Source organism: Arvicanthis niloticus, chromosome 26, assembly GCF_011762505.2.
Source record: "Arvicanthis niloticus isolate mArvNil1 chromosome 26, mArvNil1.pat.X, whole genome shotgun sequence".
Classification (NCBI taxonomy): Eukaryota; Metazoa; Chordata; class Mammalia; order Rodentia; family Muridae; genus Arvicanthis; species Arvicanthis niloticus.
Window position 1 is genome coordinate 24,239,825 of NC_133434.1, and position 18,012 is coordinate 24,257,836.

Here is an 18,012-nt window from a genome sequence, read left to right on the forward strand (position 1 = left end):
CTCTCAAATTGGAAAGTGTTGCCTCAAGGAATGGCTGATATCTCTACTTTAAGTCAAAATTTTTTTTGCTGCTTCTAAACAAGAAGTTAGCACTTTGAATCTTTCACTGTATATTATTCATTATATGGATATTTTATTAGCTGATTCCTCTGAAGAAGTTTTACTACAAGCCTTTGCTCTTATACAACAAGCTTTAAAATTTTGGAGTAGTTATTGCTCCATTAAAGATTCAAAGGCAATAACTTTTTTTCAATATTTGGGAGGTCAGTTATATCCTAACAAATTGTGGCACAGAAAATTCAAATAAAAGATAACTTGCTTTAAATGATTTTCAAAGTTGTTATGAGATATTAATTGGCTAAGACCTTATCTTAAGCTTTACATGAGAACTTAAACCTATGTTTGATATTCTCAAGGGGGGTGCAAATCTTAATTCCCCTCGAAAATTAACTGATGAGGAACAAATAGCGTTGCAGAAACTAGAGGAAGCTATTAGCCAACAAGAGATACATTATGTAGACTATGATCAATTGTTGGTTGTTTTGCTACTCATGTGCCCACAGCAGTTCTTTGAGAAAAGGAACCATTAATGTGGATTCATCTTCATCTCCAAGTAAAGTTTTAACATCCTACTATGAAGCTATTACTGTGTTAATACAGAATTGTAGGATAGAATCAAGAAAACATGTTGAGAATACCTGATGAAATTTTTATTTATTCCAAACAGCAATTAAATTGGTTATTGCAGAATACTGATATGTGGGTTCTATTGCATGTGCAAACTTGAAAATCACTGAAAAATTGATAATCATTATACAAAAGACAAGTTGTTACAATTTTCCTCTATGCATGCATTTTTGTATTTCCTGTAAATTTACAGGTGCACTTTATAGAAAATGTGGTTACTGTATTTACAGATGGCTTATCTAGTGGGAAGGCAGCATATGTGATTGGATCATATGTTCATTCTCTTAAGTTTCCCCCTACTTCAGCATAAATAGTGTATTTATATACTACTTGTATATAAATTTGTATTTATATACAAATACAATTTGTATACTGATAGCTAATGGTTTACAATTACTTGAAACTGTTCCTTTTTTAGATACTGCTAAGTCTCAAAGTTTGCAATTACTTATGAAAATACAACTCAATGTAAGAGAATGTACAGTTCCTTATTTTGTAAGGCATTTAAGAGCTCCTATTGTATTGCCTGGACCCTTTAGTGAGGGCAATGCCATAGCAGATTTGTATACCAGACAGATTATAGGCCTTCCTTACACAGGAACAATTAGCCAAACAATTCCATTCTTTACATCATCAAAATACTAATATCTTGAGACAACAATTTAGTATTTCTAGAGAATGTGCATGTCAAATTGTAAAAACTTGTCTTGAATGTCCTCCTCAGTGTCTGCCTGTAACACATAATGGTGTTAGTCCTTGAGGACCTATACCTGATCAGTTATGGCAAATGGATGTTAAGCATATTTCTGATTTTAGAAAATTAAAATCTGTACATGTGACTACTGATACCTTTTCAGGCTTTCTAGTTGCAACTGCTTTAACAGAAGCAACTAAAAATGTAATTAGTCCTTGCCTACATTATTTTTCTATGCTTAGTGTTCCAAATCAGATTAAAACAGATAATGGAACTGGCTACTGCAGTCAAGCATTTGAGATGTTTTGTCAACAATTTTAATATTGCCCATATTACTGAGATTCCTTATAATCCACAAGGACAAATTATTAAGAAACAGTATTGTGGAACCTTAAAACAGTATCTTTATAAAATAAAAAGGGTTGGGGGGGAGTTATATCCCTGTACACCACAAATTTAAATTATGTTCTTTTTATTTTAAAATTTAAAAAAACTTGGATGCCAAAAAACTCTCTGCTGAGTGTCTATGGCATCCTACAAGTCGGCATACTTATGCCTAGGTGAAAGGGAAGGATCCACTTACTGACATATGGCACGATCAAGTATTTAATTTAATATGGGGAAGAGGGCATATTTGCGTTTCCCCACCGCCCCAAGGACGCTGAAGGAGCATGCTAGCTGCCAGAGTGATTGGTGAGACATGCTGATGCTGGGACCAATGATGATGATGACCTGTGACCTTGCTGAGAGCCCTGAAGATGGTGACTTGGAAGCTGTATTGGACATATGTTCCTGACCCACCTTTGCTTGCCTATATCCCAGATTGAACAAGCTGCCTTGCTTCAAACTTTTAGACTTTGTGGGACAGAGATTCAAAAAAAGTTATAATGACTCTTCTATTTCCTTTAATGTGTGTGACCTTTAATATTTCCTTTATTCTGACTCAATCATGGACTGGTCTAGAAATCAATATTGGAAATAACAGTCTTCATTAGGAAGACTGGTTCTGAAAATTTTCAAGGATATATTTGAAAATTGACGGCTGCCTTGTATGAAGTTATATTAGCAATAGGGAAAATTGGGGTAGGAGCTGGACTTCTGAACAAATGTTAGTGTATGTGTTAAGGCTCCAAATTTTTGTTGTTGTTGTTGTTTTTGTTGTTGTTGTTGTTGTTTTTCAAGACAGGGTTTCTCTGTATAGCTCTGGCTGTCTTGGAACTCACTCTGTAGACCAGGCTGGCCTCAAACTGAGAAATCTGCCTACCTCTGCCTCCCAAGTGCTGGGATTAAAGGCGTGCGCCACCACTGCCTGGCGGCTCCAAATTTTTTATTAATTGGTCATGTTAAAGTTACTTTTGTTCCTTCCATGTTATTTAATGTGAGTTCTATTGATTGTACAATTTCTATTGGAATATCTGTTATGGTAGTCTATCAACCAGCTTTTGTTTTATTGCCTGTGAGTATGACAGGACCTTGGTCTTCTGAAACAAAGCTTGCAAGTACTGGAAGAAGTGAGTCAGGCTTTAAGCAGAAGCAAGAGGGTGGTAGGCTTGATTATTGTTGGCATAGCAACTTTAATTACATTAATAGCTAGCACCACTGCTTCTGCAATTGCTTTGACACAAGAAGTTAAGAAAACTACTTTTGTTAATCATTTAGCAAAAAAATGTTACTAATGTTTTGAGTATTCAAGAGAATTTAGATAGGCATTATGTCTGAGGCAGGGGTTGTTTCTCTGTGTAGCCCTGACTGTCCTGGAACTCACTCTGTACATCTGTTCTAAGTGGCTTCCTGGGATCGGGGATCAAACTCAGATCACCAGGCTTCTGTTACCTGATGAGTCAACTTGTCCAATGATACCAGGCTTTTGATCAGATTATAAATAGGGTTGTAGATCACAAATACAAAAGGGATAAAAAAAAAAGTCTGTCCATCCAGGAATGTGAAGATTATAGGACCATGAAAACTTTTAATCTTTATGCTTCAAACTGTATTGCACTGGCCAGAAATTTGAATAATATTAAATAAAAATTGTAAAAGTAGAACAAAAAAAAAGCAGTCCTGTTAAATTAAAATAACCATCAGTTGCAATACATTAAAAGTTTTAAAAACTAGTTTGTATGTGTACACATGCATTTGTCCCCGAGGCTAGTGCCACTCTCCTACACATGCAAAGGTCAGAAGACAATTATGGGAGATGGTTTCTTCCTTCAATCAAGTAAATTCCTGGAACTGAAATTAGGTTGTCAATTACATTACCTATTGAGCCCCATCACCAGCTCTATTTCTTCGTATTTATTTCCATGTAGTGGAAACAAGAGAACAACTTTTTTAAGGAGTCTGTTCTCTCCTTCCACCATGTGGGTCCCCTGGACAGGGCAAGTTGTCAGTTTGGTGACAACAAACTGAGCCATCTTACATTTTTAGTAATATTTTTATCATGTTCAGAACCCATCATAATCTTAATTTTAACACATTTTTCAAAGGAAAATATATCAGATAATGCTTCTTTGTTCTAAATAAAACAAAATTCCTATGGGCACACTACATTTCAAAATTAAATACAATTTTAAATACTTGAATTCTACGTTGTTGCTGAGATACATTTATTCAGTTGGGTATTAAAAAGAGACATAGGTAAAAACCAAGGTATTAGTCAAAGAATGCATCAGAATTTATTAGAAATCTCCAATCCATAAAAGCATTTTCATGGATAACTTTCATGATTTTTAACTCAATGTTTGAAGGGTTCTGTTTGGTTTTTTTTGGAGACACTGTCTCTCCTGTCCCAAAATCCTCTATAGACTAGGCTTTAAACTCATAAGAGATCTGTTGCCTCTAATTCCAGAAGGCTGAGGTTAAAAGAATGTGTCACTATGTCCAACTTTGAAGGTTTGGTTTTTTTTTTTTTTAAAGAAACTTTTAAAATTTAGACATTCTTTCTCCCTGTACAAACCTGGGTTCTTAATATTCTTAGTTGAACTATCCCTTCATTTTCTTCTTCTCTCATTCGTTCTGTAGTGAGCTGCAAGCGTCCGATCAAGTTGATTTTCCCCCTTTTCTGTACTTTTGCATTTTTTCTACAATATGAAAGTGTTAAACATTTATTACAGCACAATGTCTGAAGTTTTAGAAGTATTCTTAAACTTAACATTCAGAGCTGTTGAAAGTTAAGTGATAGATAATCCCAGTGAGGAAAGCTGAGGCATGAGGAGCTTGGCTGGTTTAAGGCGAGGCTACCTGTTTCAAACAAACATTTTTTTAAAAAAATGTGATTCCTTCAAACAAGATATAAACTCGGCTGACCAGTGACTGCATTTCTCAGAAAATAAATTACACTGCCATGAAAACAATAATTAAAACAAAAGAGTTTTATGCAGCATTGAGTCTTCGAATAAACAGCTCTGCCTAAATAAAGCTGTTTTATCCAGCGCCTCTAGCTTTTGGTCTTTACTTCTTTAAAAACTGAAATGACAACAGACTTAGTGATGCTATTCATTTACTGTTTTTAACATCACATAAGACAAATAACCACTTTAATAAAAACAAAGCACTGAAATGGAACATAGTACTTTTCATTTTAAATCAAGCAGCATGAGCTTACTTACATTAAACTGAAGTCCTGGTTCACTGAGAAGAGAGTGCCTTCTGTAAAGTCTTTGGGTGAGTTGACTTGAGGGTCATATAACAAAACTTGCCGTTTAAGCTTGGGAAAAGCTACTAAAGACTATGAAGAAAAAAAAAAATTATCACAGTAAGTTATACGGAGTGATAGGTTCAACTCTCCCACACAGGCAAGAATGACTTCTAGACAATCTATACCCCAACTCATGCAGTAAATTACCTATGTACAAATGTACAAAATCACAATCCAAACTTTTATGTAGTACCTCTAAGCATGTGACATGTAAATGCATAACCAAGAGGGGAAAGGAAAGAGCTGGTTCAAAGAAAGCAATAAATGTTCTCTTACTACATATAGTGACACAAACAATTAGGACTGATATACAGGACTATAGTAAACTACCTGCCAGTAATATGTAGGCAGTTTTGTCACCTGAAAACAGTTTATTATGGAGTTCATATTACAGAGGCAGAACTAAATGCAGTTATAATCAAGAATATCATTATTAGCACAGTTTATAAACTGAGAAGAACTAACTCATTTATTTGGTAACAAAAATCTTAGAACACACTTAGGGACTCCTTAAGCACACTTAACAGCAGCTCAGTCCCTCCCTCTTCTCTTCCTCTTTCCTCTTATCTAGAGTGTAAACAGATTCACAGTGACTTAGTTATGTAGTCCAGTGGTAGAATGTATGCCTAAGATGTGTGTACAGGCCCCGCATCTAACTCTCAGCACCAAAAATCCAATTTTAGAAGCCATCCACATATTCCCAGCTTTGTGACACAAAGCTATTTTAAAAACAAAGCCAAACAGAAAATAAAACAAACCCATAAAGTCCTTCTAAGTTCAGCATCAGGAAGTTCCGTTGCAAGTTTTAGATTTTCAAAGCTGATTTTTTCTCTAGGCCTTTGGTTCCATGCAAACAACACAGCCAACTGAAACGTGGTTACTTCCAAATCATACTGACCTACTTCATTTTTAAATGTTATCTGTAATAGATAATGGGCTTCAATAAGTAACTCATTTGTTCATGAAGCTTACTCCAATACCTAGTAAATGTACATAAGAATATTATGGGAAAATGAGACTGCTAGTTTTTTTCCAAGACCCATTCTTCCTTACTCATATAGGTAATAATCTTAGCACACATACAATGCATCTCACAGATTTCCCTCAACGTGGTCATGTGATTTCATTCTGTCCAATGTGTTTGAAGTAGAAATGGTGAGGAAAATGTTTATCAGTTGCCTTAAAAGAAGGTTCTTCTTTCCCTTCATTTTTGCAGGAAGACAGAGAGAGTTGGGGATCAGACTGGATTCAACAGTCAAGAACATCTGTTTGGTAAGTAGCTCACTGATGAAAATTATGGTCCTGGAAACTAGGGCCAGAACCACTACTCTTGTTCTTACCTTATGTTTTTTTACTTTATTTTACACGTGTGGGTGTTTTGCTTGCATATATGCCTATGTACCACATATGTGTATAATGTCTATAAAGGCCAAAAGAGGGCATCAAATCCCTTTGGGATTGAAGTTATAAATAGGTGAGCTGCTATGTGGTTGTCTGGAATTGAATCCAGATCCTCTGGAAAAGCAGCGCTCCTAACCACTGAAACACCTCTCCAGCCCTTAAGTAACTCTTTTTACTAACACCCAAACTGAGAGCCCATCTACTTACAATTCCATTTGACATAAGATGGTGCCAATGTAATTTTCTACCACTATGATTTTTTTTGTAAAATTCTTCTACTTCAGGTATCAAATCTTCCAGTTCAGTAGGAAGTGAGACAAAGACTTTCTCAGAACTTCTAGACCAAGCACCAGCATTCAAAATCTTTATATTAACTGAATCAGCTGCAGGTAAGAAAATCAGAAATTATAAATATTTTAAAACAAGTTAAAATTTGGTGAAAAATATTGTTTAAGAAAGAAGATTTTGTTAACAAAAAGACAAAGATTCTTTTTTAAGCTTAAATATATACTTAAATGTAATGATAAATAATACCTGGTAATGCCAACTTATTATTTTTGTGCATTTCCTTAAAAGCTTGGTTCAAGTCTTCAGATACTTTTATGTCCTGAAACATTCTAGCAAGCTTGTTCACATAATCTGCTGGCATACCAACTTCCTATGAAAATCAAAGACAGACAGATAATAATTATACATAATGTAAAACTATTATATGATTCATAGATACTAAACAATAGTTTAGGTATCTTTGCTTTGGTCAATTCTAGTATGAAGACATTTCAGTTACCACTGTGTGAATAAAATCAGCTCCCAACACAACTACTATTGATACTATGTAATAATAAATATAACTGCATGGACTGCAGCCTTCACCTTTAACTCCTCAATCCATCTGTAGGGATAAAAGGATGTCACTGGTACAGCTCAGTTATAGCATGCCTTTGGGCTAGGCCACTAACTAGTAAGAGCTGACACATTTGTTAGGAAATGATGACCCTCTATGCCTCTACTTCCTTAATTTACAGTTATCAACTACCATTCCTGGCTTCTTAAAAAAATTACAATGGTTACTATTTATTTACAAATACGTCTATAGTTAAACATTTCTTACCAAAAACATGGTAAAAAAGTTGCTGTTTTGTCCTGGATACTTAATACCTTAAGTAAAATAAGTTAAAATTGAGAGTGGGTGGAAATGAAAGTACAACAGTAAAAAGAAAGCAGGATTAAAATTAAGAAAATTCACTTTATAAGATACTACTATTTATATATTTGACTATATATTTTTATAAAATGAATCTGCCTGACATTAATAGTAATACCAAAACAATGACTTTAGCATGCATAAGAATCATCATATGCTGTATCAATAACAGAAACATTAAGAAAACCACTTTAGGCAAATGAGGTGGCTCATCAGGCTCTAGACATTTTGGTTACGCTCCCCCATTTTGTACCTTTGGCCTCCTGGCTGCTAGATCTGGCTCCTGTCTCTCCTCATATGGCTCAGGATCATGACCACTTTGGACTCTCCTGTGTCTAAAATAAACTCTCACCTCCACCATACTCAGCAGCAGTCATCCTTTCCTCTTTCTCTCTCCCTCTTTCTCTCTTCTCTCCCTCCCTCCCTCTTTCTTTTCTTTTCTTTTTTTTTTTTCTAGAAACCACAGCAGTGGCTTAAATGAGTTCCCTCCAAGGATCTCAGCAGCTCTTAACCAAGCTGCTGACCTGACTGTCCCAAGGTATGTATGGATTATTTGTTTCTGCTGGCTTTTGCCACCCACCAAATTTGATTCTCTTCAGCTGTTCCACCACATCTCTCTGCATAGCCTTTGAGGCTCCACCACACCAACACTTGCACCTCTGTAGCTGTCTTCTCTTCTACTTGAACTAACCTGGGACAAAACAGCGAGGCACCTATTTAACAGACCACACCACCAATAAATTTTTAAAAACTGCTGTACTTACTCTGAGCCACTCTACCATGTTTTCTTCAATCTCACTGTCAGCAGAGATGTCCAGTATGAGACGCCGGGTGAGATGAGCCTTGTGATACCTCATGAAAACATCTTTGTTCTGTACATACTTAAGTACCAGGAGCTGCACAGAAGACAAAGTCACTTTAAATCCTTCGATACTCAACCATTTCCTTCATGCAGATCTTTCTATATTCCCAACAGCAAAGATGAAGAGATTTACAAAAACATATACACAGGCCTATTAGATTATTCATCTCTGAGAAACCAATTTTAGTAACTGCTTCAACACCAAATCTGTTCTACAGCAAACTTTGCTTCTACTCATTCATTCATTTCTTTTTGAGACAGGGTATGTCCTGGAACTCATTACATACACCAGACTGGCTTCAAACCCAGAGATCCACCTACCCTCTTGAGTGTTAGGATTAAAGATGCGGCAGTACATCTAGCTACATACTTGAGAATTTAAACCAACTAATCTTTTAGTTCCTACTAATCCAAATTTATCAGACTGTACATGAATGTGATAACACCTTATGGGAAAACTGGTAGTAATTTCTCAACATATTATAATCTCTTCCTTTGTGACATCAATCATATCTCCCTAGGCCTTTCTGTCTGTACTTGTGTGATGTTTCTCTCATTTTACCCACCACTCTGCATTGCTGGGATTAAATAATGTTACTAACAAACAACCAGGAGGACCCAAGGAACTGGAAAGATAGCTCAGCAGTTCAAGAGCACTAGCACTCTTCCAGAGGACCCAAGTTCGATTCCTAGCACCCACATGGCACCTCACAACAGTCTGTAACTGCAGTTCAGGGAACACCACACCCTCACACAGACATGCATGTAAGCAAAACACCAATGCATTCTCATTTGTTTGTCTCTCTCTCTCTCTCTCTCTCTCTCACACACACACACACACACACACACACACACACACAAACTCCATATATTTTTTGTTCTTTAACAGAAACTGACTTTAATCAACTAATTCATCAAAAAAGAAGCCAAGAAGGTGGGGGAACCTCTAGAAGTCCCAGAGAACTGGGATGTTGAGGCTTCCAGGACTCAATGGGGATGACCTTAGCTGAAAGGCCCAACAGTGGGGAGAAGGAACCTGAAAACACCACCTCCAGTAAATAGACAGGACACCCAGTGGAGGAGGCCAACCTATCTTCAAAATTTGACCCAGAATTGATCCTAAAAGAAATACAAGGACTAAAATGGAGCAGAGATTGAAGGAAAAGCCATCCATGACCTGTCCAATTTGGAATCCAGCCCATGTCCAGGACCAAAGCCCAACACTATTACTGATGCCATGTTGTGCTTGCAGACAGGAGCCTAGCAGGGCTGTCCTCTGAGAGGCTCTTCCAGCAGCTGACTGAGACAGATGCAGATACTTATAGCCAACCACTGGACTGAGGTTGGGGAACCTTATAGAAGAGTTAGGGGAAAGATTGAAGGAGCTGATTGCAACCCCATAAGAAGACCAACAGTAACAACTAACCCAGAACCTGGGAGCTCCTAGAGACTAAGCCACCAACCAAAGAACATACATGGGTTGGTCTGTGGTCCCTGGTACATAAGTAGTAGAGAACTCCCTTGTCTGGCTTCAGTGGGATAGAATGTGCCTAATCTTGTAGAGACTTGATGCCCCAGGGAACGGGGAAGGAGGGTTAGGGAGCAATGTCTCAGAGGCAAAGGGGAGGGGGGAATGGAGTGAGGAACTCAAGGGGGGGCAACATTTGGAATATAAATAAATAAAGCAATTAATAAAAAAAATTTAAGAAATTTAAATTAAAAAAAAAAAAAAAAAAAAAAAAAGGCCAGGAGATGCATGCCTATAATCCAACACTCAGGAGAAAGAGGCAGATTGATAATAAGGTCAACCAGAAACATTGGAGACAATCATTCTTAAAAACTCAGGGCTGGAGATAATATTTAACAGTATAGTGACTGTTTGGCATGTACAGGCCCAAGTCCAGCTCTAACACCACACACAGGCAAGCAAAGCAACACATGCAGGAAAAGTCATGCACACACACAATTAGGAATAAATAGATGATATTTTCTTTTCAGGAAGGCATTGAATAAAAATTTTAAAGTATACGTAGATACTTTATGAAGTGTGTTACACTGTAAAACTATATAATATTTACAAATAAATAATATCTATCTGTGTGGAGTCTGCATGTGTGTGTGTGTGTTATGGAGGCATCTTCTATTTCTCTGCAACTTATTTTTTTTTTTAATATATTTTATGTGTGATTGTTCCCCCATGTAGAACCTGTGGAGGTCAGAAGAGGATGTTAGATCTTCTAGAACTGGAGTTACAGATGGTTCTGAGAACTTGGTGCTGCAGATCAGATCACCTCTCCAGTCCACCTTAATTTTTGAGACAGGGTTTTCCACTGAACCTAGCGCTCACTGGTTCAACAAGACTGATTAATGGACCCTGTACTCTACCTGTCTCTGCCACCACATGCTTAGCCCCAGTGCTGGGCCACAACTGCACACCACCACACAAAGCTTCTGGCATTTTATGTGAGCGCAGGGAATCCCAATTCAGGTCCTTATGCTTGCAAAGCAAGTGCTTTACTCCACTGAGCTATCAATGTAAGTTTACATGAAAATACTATTTCTCCTTCTCAGAAGGACAACACTTCTTTGGAAAGGATAATCGTACTCTCCTTTACTGGCACAACTAAAACTTTTACAGAAAAGTGAACATACCCATTCCTGGATGACACTCTAAAGACACAAGCTAGGCAGGCCCTTCGTTTTCCTATGCCCCATTTCAATGCTTTACACATATGCTTCATACCTTGACTAGGCATGCTCCAAAGCATGCCTGCTGCATTTCCTTCCTGGTTAGACTTACTGAACTGAGCATGCTATAGGACTATGCCCTCCCTTGACTTATTTTCTTGTATGAATGTATATACGTCCCCATATAACATCACAATGCCTCCTTTGTCAGAGGACATTGATTTGAATACAAATGTTTTCCTTACCTACTACAGAAAATACTTACTGATAAAGAAATGAAATAAAAAATGTACTTACCACTTCTTTAAGCTTTGCTTCAATCTCCTCAGATGTTAGTTTTTTGCTTAATGGTGTTTTCCTTAACAACATGTCACAGTAATTGGCAAGCAACTCAGGGCATTTTGACTCAGGCTGAGTTTTCAACCCCACTCTAGAAAAGAAAAAGTAGCTGTCCTTTACTGGAATACTACAACCACCTAAACATCTGCCTGGAAAAGGATCTTTGTCTCCACAACACTGGTGATGGAGAGTTGGCAATGGCACTGTGTGTGAGAGAACCATGAGGTCACAAACAAGGACATAAGTTAACAGTGGGTTTGCCTCACTCTGCATGGGAAGAGGTGATCACTTTAATCCAAGTATGAACTGAGTTGGCTCAACCTGAGTTGCAGTTGCTACAGATCTCTTCCCGCATGCACCTCATTCCAGTTTTTCTCAGAAGCACAGGCCTACTATCAACCACTTATTTCCTCCTCACCAGTGAGTGCCTAAGTAATCTGGATGCTACTACAAGTTTACTCGAGTGCTAAATTAATCTTGATTGAAACTTGATTTCACTGAGAAACACCTGTGTTAGTAAAGCACACTGATGCACTGGGGTGTCTGTGAGGGTGTTTCCCATTAGGATTAGTATCTTGTATCATCTGTTATGGATTCAAATTGTGAAGAGACTACTGGGTCATGGCCTTGTTCAGGAAGCAGGTCAGCAGGTCAGGTGCAGGCATGGGCATCCTTCAAGGCTGTGCCTTCCCTGGCCCATTTCTGATGTAAGTATTTCCTATCAGCTGTGTTGTTAGCTGCTGTTACACCCTCCCTGCCATCATGAGCTGACAAAACACAATACATCTTTGCTCCTTTCACATTATTTAATTTTTAAAATTTACCTTTTATTGTTTATTTGTTTGCTTGCTTGCTTGCTTGTTTTAAATTTTTACAAGGTTTCTCTGTATAGCCTTGGCAGTTCTGGAACTCACTTTGCATACTAGGCTGGCCTCAAATTCAAGTGATCTTCCTGCCTCTGACTCTGCAGCGCTCAGAGTAAAGGAATGTTCTTTTATTATTTTTGAAGACGGGATCTAGATAAAGTCCAGATTGGTCTCAAACTCAAGCTCCTTCCACTGTACTCTCAGGAGTGCTAAATTAAAGGAACACACCACACACCAAATTTCTATGAAATGCTAATTTTTAGCTATAAACTGTAAGAAGGGATACTGTGCCTAAGTCAGATTTATTAGTAGTCTGAATTTTTTTATAAGATTTATTTATTTTATGTAAATGAATGCTCTATCTGGGCATCAGATCCCAGGATAGATGGTTGTAAAGCATTATGTACTGCCAGGGAATTGAACTCAAGACCTCTGGAAGAGCAGACAATGATCTTAACCAATTCACTTCATGAAGAAACTTATTTTTCTTTTAACTTATGGTTTCAATTTCGTATAGAAAAGTACTGAGTTCCTTTTACTTATTTAATTAATCCCTTTATTTGTATGTGTCTGTGTGGTGGGTATGTGGTAGTCACAGGACAATTTACAGGAGGTAGTTCTAATCTACCATGTGGCATCTCTAGGATTGAACTCAGACTGTCTGGCTCTTCATCAGTTGAACCATATTGTAGGCTCACTAATAGGCTTCATTTTGACATTTTGTGCATCCCCCATCCCTGCTCCAACTAGTCTCTTTTTCTTCTCTAGCTAGTCTCTCTCTCCTGCCTTCATGGTATATGCATTCCCTTGCCAATTCACCTGTTTGCTTCCTTCTAAGCTGGAGATCAAACAAGGGCCTCATACTTGGTAGACAAATGCTCTATTAAAGGAATCATGTCTTTAAAATGGTAATTCAGGGCTGGAGAGAAGGCTCAGCAGTTAAGAGCACTGACTGCTCTTCCAGAAGTCCTGAGTTCAATTCCCAGCAACCACATAGTGGCTCACACCATCTGTAATAAGATCTGATGCCCTCCTTTGGTGTGTCTGAAGACCACCACTTACAGTGTACTCACATAAATTAAATAAATAAACAAATAAATAAAATTTAAACAATGGTAATTCAAACTGATTTCCCTTTCTTTTTATATCCTGAGCATAAAGTCATCTTCTATGCTTTCAGCATACTAAACTCTTAGTGACTACTAATAAAGGAAAACCAGGCAGAGATTCTAAAGACTTGGAACAAAAGCTATTTTCTAACTTCTCAAACAGTATTTTGATACAAAGTAGACTCAAAAAAATTTTTTGAAGTATTTTAATAGCAACAGGTATCAAAAATTCTAAAAACAACAACAAAAACCAGAGGAAGGTATGCAACAAGCACTTCTGAGCTGGAAGCAGGAAGTTCTTAAGACAAATATTCTCATTAAGTCAGAGACTTATAAGCCAGTTGTGGTAGCACATGCCTTTAATCTAGGCACTGGTGGAGGAATAAGATTTTTTTTGTAGCACAGCCGGCCTGATCTACATAAGTTATAGGCTAGCCAGGGCTACAAAGTGAGACAGATAAAAGACCAAAAGATAAAAAAGGATATGAAACTTAAGAGGCTCCTCAGTGACTGGAGCACTGGCTGCTCTTCCAAAGGACCTAGACTTGATTGTTAGCACCCACATGGTGGCTCAGAAATAGTTCTCTCTAGTTCTGTGAGATCTGAGGCTGTTTTCTGACTTATATGGATACCAGGCATACACTCATACACGTAAAAAATTAAAACAGAAAACAAGGGCCAAGGACACAGATTGGTTGGTAGATAGAATATTTGCTTAGTATACAGAAAGCCCTGGATTCAATTCCCAGCACTGAACAAATTAGGCACAGTGCACTGCATCTGTAATCCCAACACTCAGAAGTAGAGACAGGAAGATTAGGAGTCTTTCTTTTAAGGCCTTCCTTGGCTACATAGAGGGTTTGAGACCATTCAAGGCTAGAGACCATGTCTCAAAAACTAAACAAAACAATAACAATTAAATTTAAAAGAAAGCCCAAGTAAAACCCAAACAGGGAAACAGTGCCCCATGCTCACCCAGCAGCCCAACAAAGTATAATATAGTCCCCCAAACTTGAATTATTTTTTTAAAAAGTATTTTAAAAGCTTACCCTTTTTGCTTCAAAGGCAATTCAAGTTTAAATATAGTAGCATCATTAACAACTGCTTTATATGCCTGTTTAAAAAAAAAAAAACAATTTGGAATGGAATGAGATTTAATATTTTAAATATAGAAACTAGTTGTTCGATGATACAAGTAAGTCTGAATTAGGAATTTTTCTTGGTTTGTTTGTTTGTTTGTTTATTGTGCTGGAACTGCATGAAGAATGGAAAAGTACATACCCTATTACTGAGTTTTATCTCCAACTCAACTTTTTTACTGGTATATCTCCCCTTAGTAATAATACATGTATGTATCAAAGAAAAAGGTATCAGCCAGAGGGTGGTGGGTGCATGGTTTTAATCCCAGCACTCAGAGGCAGAGACAAGTGGATTTCTGAGTTCCAGACCAGCCTGTTTACAGATTGAGTTCCAGGTCAGTCATGGATACGCAGAAAAACCCTGTCTAGAAACAAAACAGAACAAGAAAGAAAGAAAGAAAGAAGGGAGGGAGGGAGGGAGGGAGGGAGGAAAAGAAAGAACAAAAGGGTAATGGCTTTGCTTAGGATGAGCTGTGAAGAGCAGCAGTGTAGCAAGGCAGGTCTTAAAGGGAGAATGAATAAAAATTCAGCCTTCACTGAACTTTCACAGGAACCTTCAAAACACAGGAAAACATCCCTGGAAAAATTAAGGAGGGAGAGGCTTCCTGGTTGAATCCTAGTTCACAATGATACAAACAGAAAGACTAAACCAAATGTAATAAATATAGCTGCTGTGATCTACAAGAAAATTAGAGTTCCCAAATTCTTAGTTCTCAACTTAGCAGTATGATGCCACTGCTCATTAAGTCAACTGTAACAGTATCAGCTTTAATACAAAATGTCCACAAAGAGAAATATCACCTTATCTCTTGCAGTAAGGAAACGAGGATCATCCTGAAAAGCTTCTTTGACCAGTTTACTGAATCTATTAAACAGCGTAAGTAATTGCTCTACATACTTCTCAGAGTCCTGGAAACAAAAAGATTTTCATATTAGCTTTTAAAAGAAAATACTCTTCTAATAAAAGACTAAGACTTAAACTTGGGGAAAAGTCTTTTCTTAAAAGTAAATCTGAACAATGTTACCAATTACTATTCTGCTGTTTCAATCACTATTGTAGCTGTGACTCTGGATGCTACTGCCATTGAAGGAACTTACAGTAGTGATGGTTTCAGCGGCTGCCACCATGTCTGCTAGGCCAGCACTGATGATGTGCTCCTCCAAATCCTTCAACATTGGCTCTATCCCATTAGGAACTTTGTCCATCAATGAAAACATCAAATGTAATTCTAAAAGGACACAATACACTCATGTAATTACTTTATCCATAAGAATAAATTTCTTTCTTGATTAATGTCTGTGGCCTTCTGTTTATTTTGTGACAGGGTCTCACTATGTAGCCTTAGCTGACCACAAACTCACAGAAACCTACCTACCTCTGCCTCCCAAAGTGTGTGGCACTAATGGCAGCTATGTCTTCAGTCATAAGACCCTAAAGAAATGTTACTGGAGAACCTGAAATATATTATTATTATTCTATGGCTATTATTAGTCTAAAATTTAAAAGAAAAGCTTTGTTTGTTTTTAATTGTTTCAAAACAGGGTTTTTTCATGTAGCCCTGGTTGTCCTGGAACACACTCTATAGTCCAGGCTAGCCTCAAATGTGAGATCTGCCTGCATCTACCTCCTGAGTAATCCAATTAAAGGTGTCTGCCAGCACCGCTGGGCAGGATAAACATTATTGACATACATACAGGAGGAAATGCACCTCCATCTACAAGAATGACCTAACAGCAACTAATTAGGTGATGTGCTTAAAAGTTCTGTCTTTGTGAGATTTTACCTACTTTCAGTTTCATTTCGCTTGATCATTCCTTGGCATTCTGCTAAAATAGTCTCTTTAAATGAGGTCACCAGCGCATTTACACAGCATTCCATGAGCTGTAACAACAAGAACAGTAACAGCTACTATAAGCACACTGAGTCAAATCATACCGTTGAACAGAAAAAAGAAAAGTACATTGAAAGTGACTTTATCTACCTTTATGCAGAAATGCCGTTAATATATGGATCAATAAATACATCATACTACTTTACCAAAGTAAAGGAAAAAACCCCACAGATATTAGGTTACAAACAAACTTTTGCTAACTTCTCTTACCTGGTGAAATCTATTAGAATTTTAATTCTACATATAATCCAAAAATACATGAACATTCAAAAATAATACACACGTGGTTAATAGCCTCTTGCCCAATACTATGGGAAGTTCTGCCCCACCTACTGAATGATGTCACTCTACCACAGACCTGAATACACTCACTCAACATCTTCCCTTTAAACACTAATTAATTCTAACAAGTATCTTCTATTTTATATGTGTATGGGTGTTTGTATATCAGAGTACCACTCCCATTCCTGGTGTACAAGAAGGCCAGAAAAGGGCATCAGAAACCCTGGAATTGAAGTTATAAATGATAGCAAGCTGCCTTGTGAGTTCAGGAAGTGAGCCTAGGTCCTCTGGAAGAGCAGCCAGTATTTTTAACTGCTGATCCATCTCTCACAAGTAATCAGCAGCCTTATAAAGTGTCTTCTTAACATATGGAGACTGGCTGAGTAAGGCATGGTGGTATGTATCTATGATCCTATCACATGGGAGATGGCAGGGGTTCAAATCAAGATTCATAGCCATCCTTAACTACACAGGAAGTTAAGAGGCCAGCATGTGCTAAGTGAGACTAGAAAGTGGGAAGGGCAGCTGTGAGAGAGCCCAAACTGCAACACAGTTAATTCACAAGGACTGGTGCTACAGCTAAAAGATAGGAACATATACCAAGGTATACTTAACAATTTATAAATTACATCATACTTTGCTTGTTCAGTTTGTTTTTGATTGTGTGTGTGTGTGCTTGCACATCATATAAATGTGTGGGAACTGGACAGCTTTCAGAAGTTAGTTCTCAAGTTCCTTAGCAAGTCTCTTGCCTCTGCCTGCCATCTTTGCCTTAGGAGTAGTGGGATTACAAGTGTGTGCCACTGCATCTGGCATTTTACATGGGTCTTGGAAATTGAACCTATGTCATGGGGCTTACATTTTTAACTAATAGATCACTTCCCTGGAACTTTTGTTATTTTTAAAATATTTTATACTTAGTTGCTCTGTAACAGGACGATTCAGTTGCATAACAAGCACAGTACCCACAGAGTTACTTCCCCGAGCCCCAGAGAGTAATTCTATAAAATCTTCTATAAACAACCACTAAATTAGCCCTCAACTTTTCACCTTTTCTTTGCCATTACCAAATTACTTTAAGACTGAAATACAAATATACTATGAATAATGAACAAGTAGCCTTCTTCAAGGAAAAAACATGTGTGAAGACTC

General features: G+C 37.5%; 1 protein-coding gene across 4 annotated transcripts in view; it reads right to left on the reverse strand.

Annotated features, from left to right (window-relative positions):
* The window catches only part of Cul5 (cullin 5), a 45,848-nt gene that overhangs the window by 6,846 nt on the left and 20,990 nt on the right, over positions 1-18,012 (reverse strand). For 2 of the 4 annotated variants that reach the window (XM_076925232.1, XM_076925231.1), the window contains 11 exons: positions 16,475-16,568; positions 15,785-15,915; positions 15,488-15,595; positions 14,597-14,661; positions 11,531-11,663; positions 8,448-8,579; positions 7,014-7,137; positions 6,687-6,862; positions 5,837-5,998; positions 4,990-5,108; positions 4,338-4,461 (listed from right to left, as the gene is read on the reverse strand). In XM_076925232.1, the coding sequence (XP_076781347.1) occupies positions 4,338-4,461; positions 4,990-5,108; positions 5,837-5,998; positions 6,687-6,862; positions 7,014-7,137; positions 8,448-8,579; positions 11,531-11,663; positions 14,597-14,661; positions 15,488-15,595; positions 15,785-15,915; positions 16,475-16,568 (1,368 nt within the window). The remainder of the gene's footprint in view (positions 1-4,337; positions 4,462-4,989; positions 5,109-5,836; positions 5,999-6,686; positions 6,863-7,013; positions 7,138-8,447; positions 8,580-11,530; positions 11,664-14,596; positions 14,662-15,487; positions 15,596-15,784; positions 15,916-16,474; positions 16,569-18,012) is intronic. The other 2 variants (XM_076925233.1, XM_076925234.1) reach the window with 2 other exon arrangements.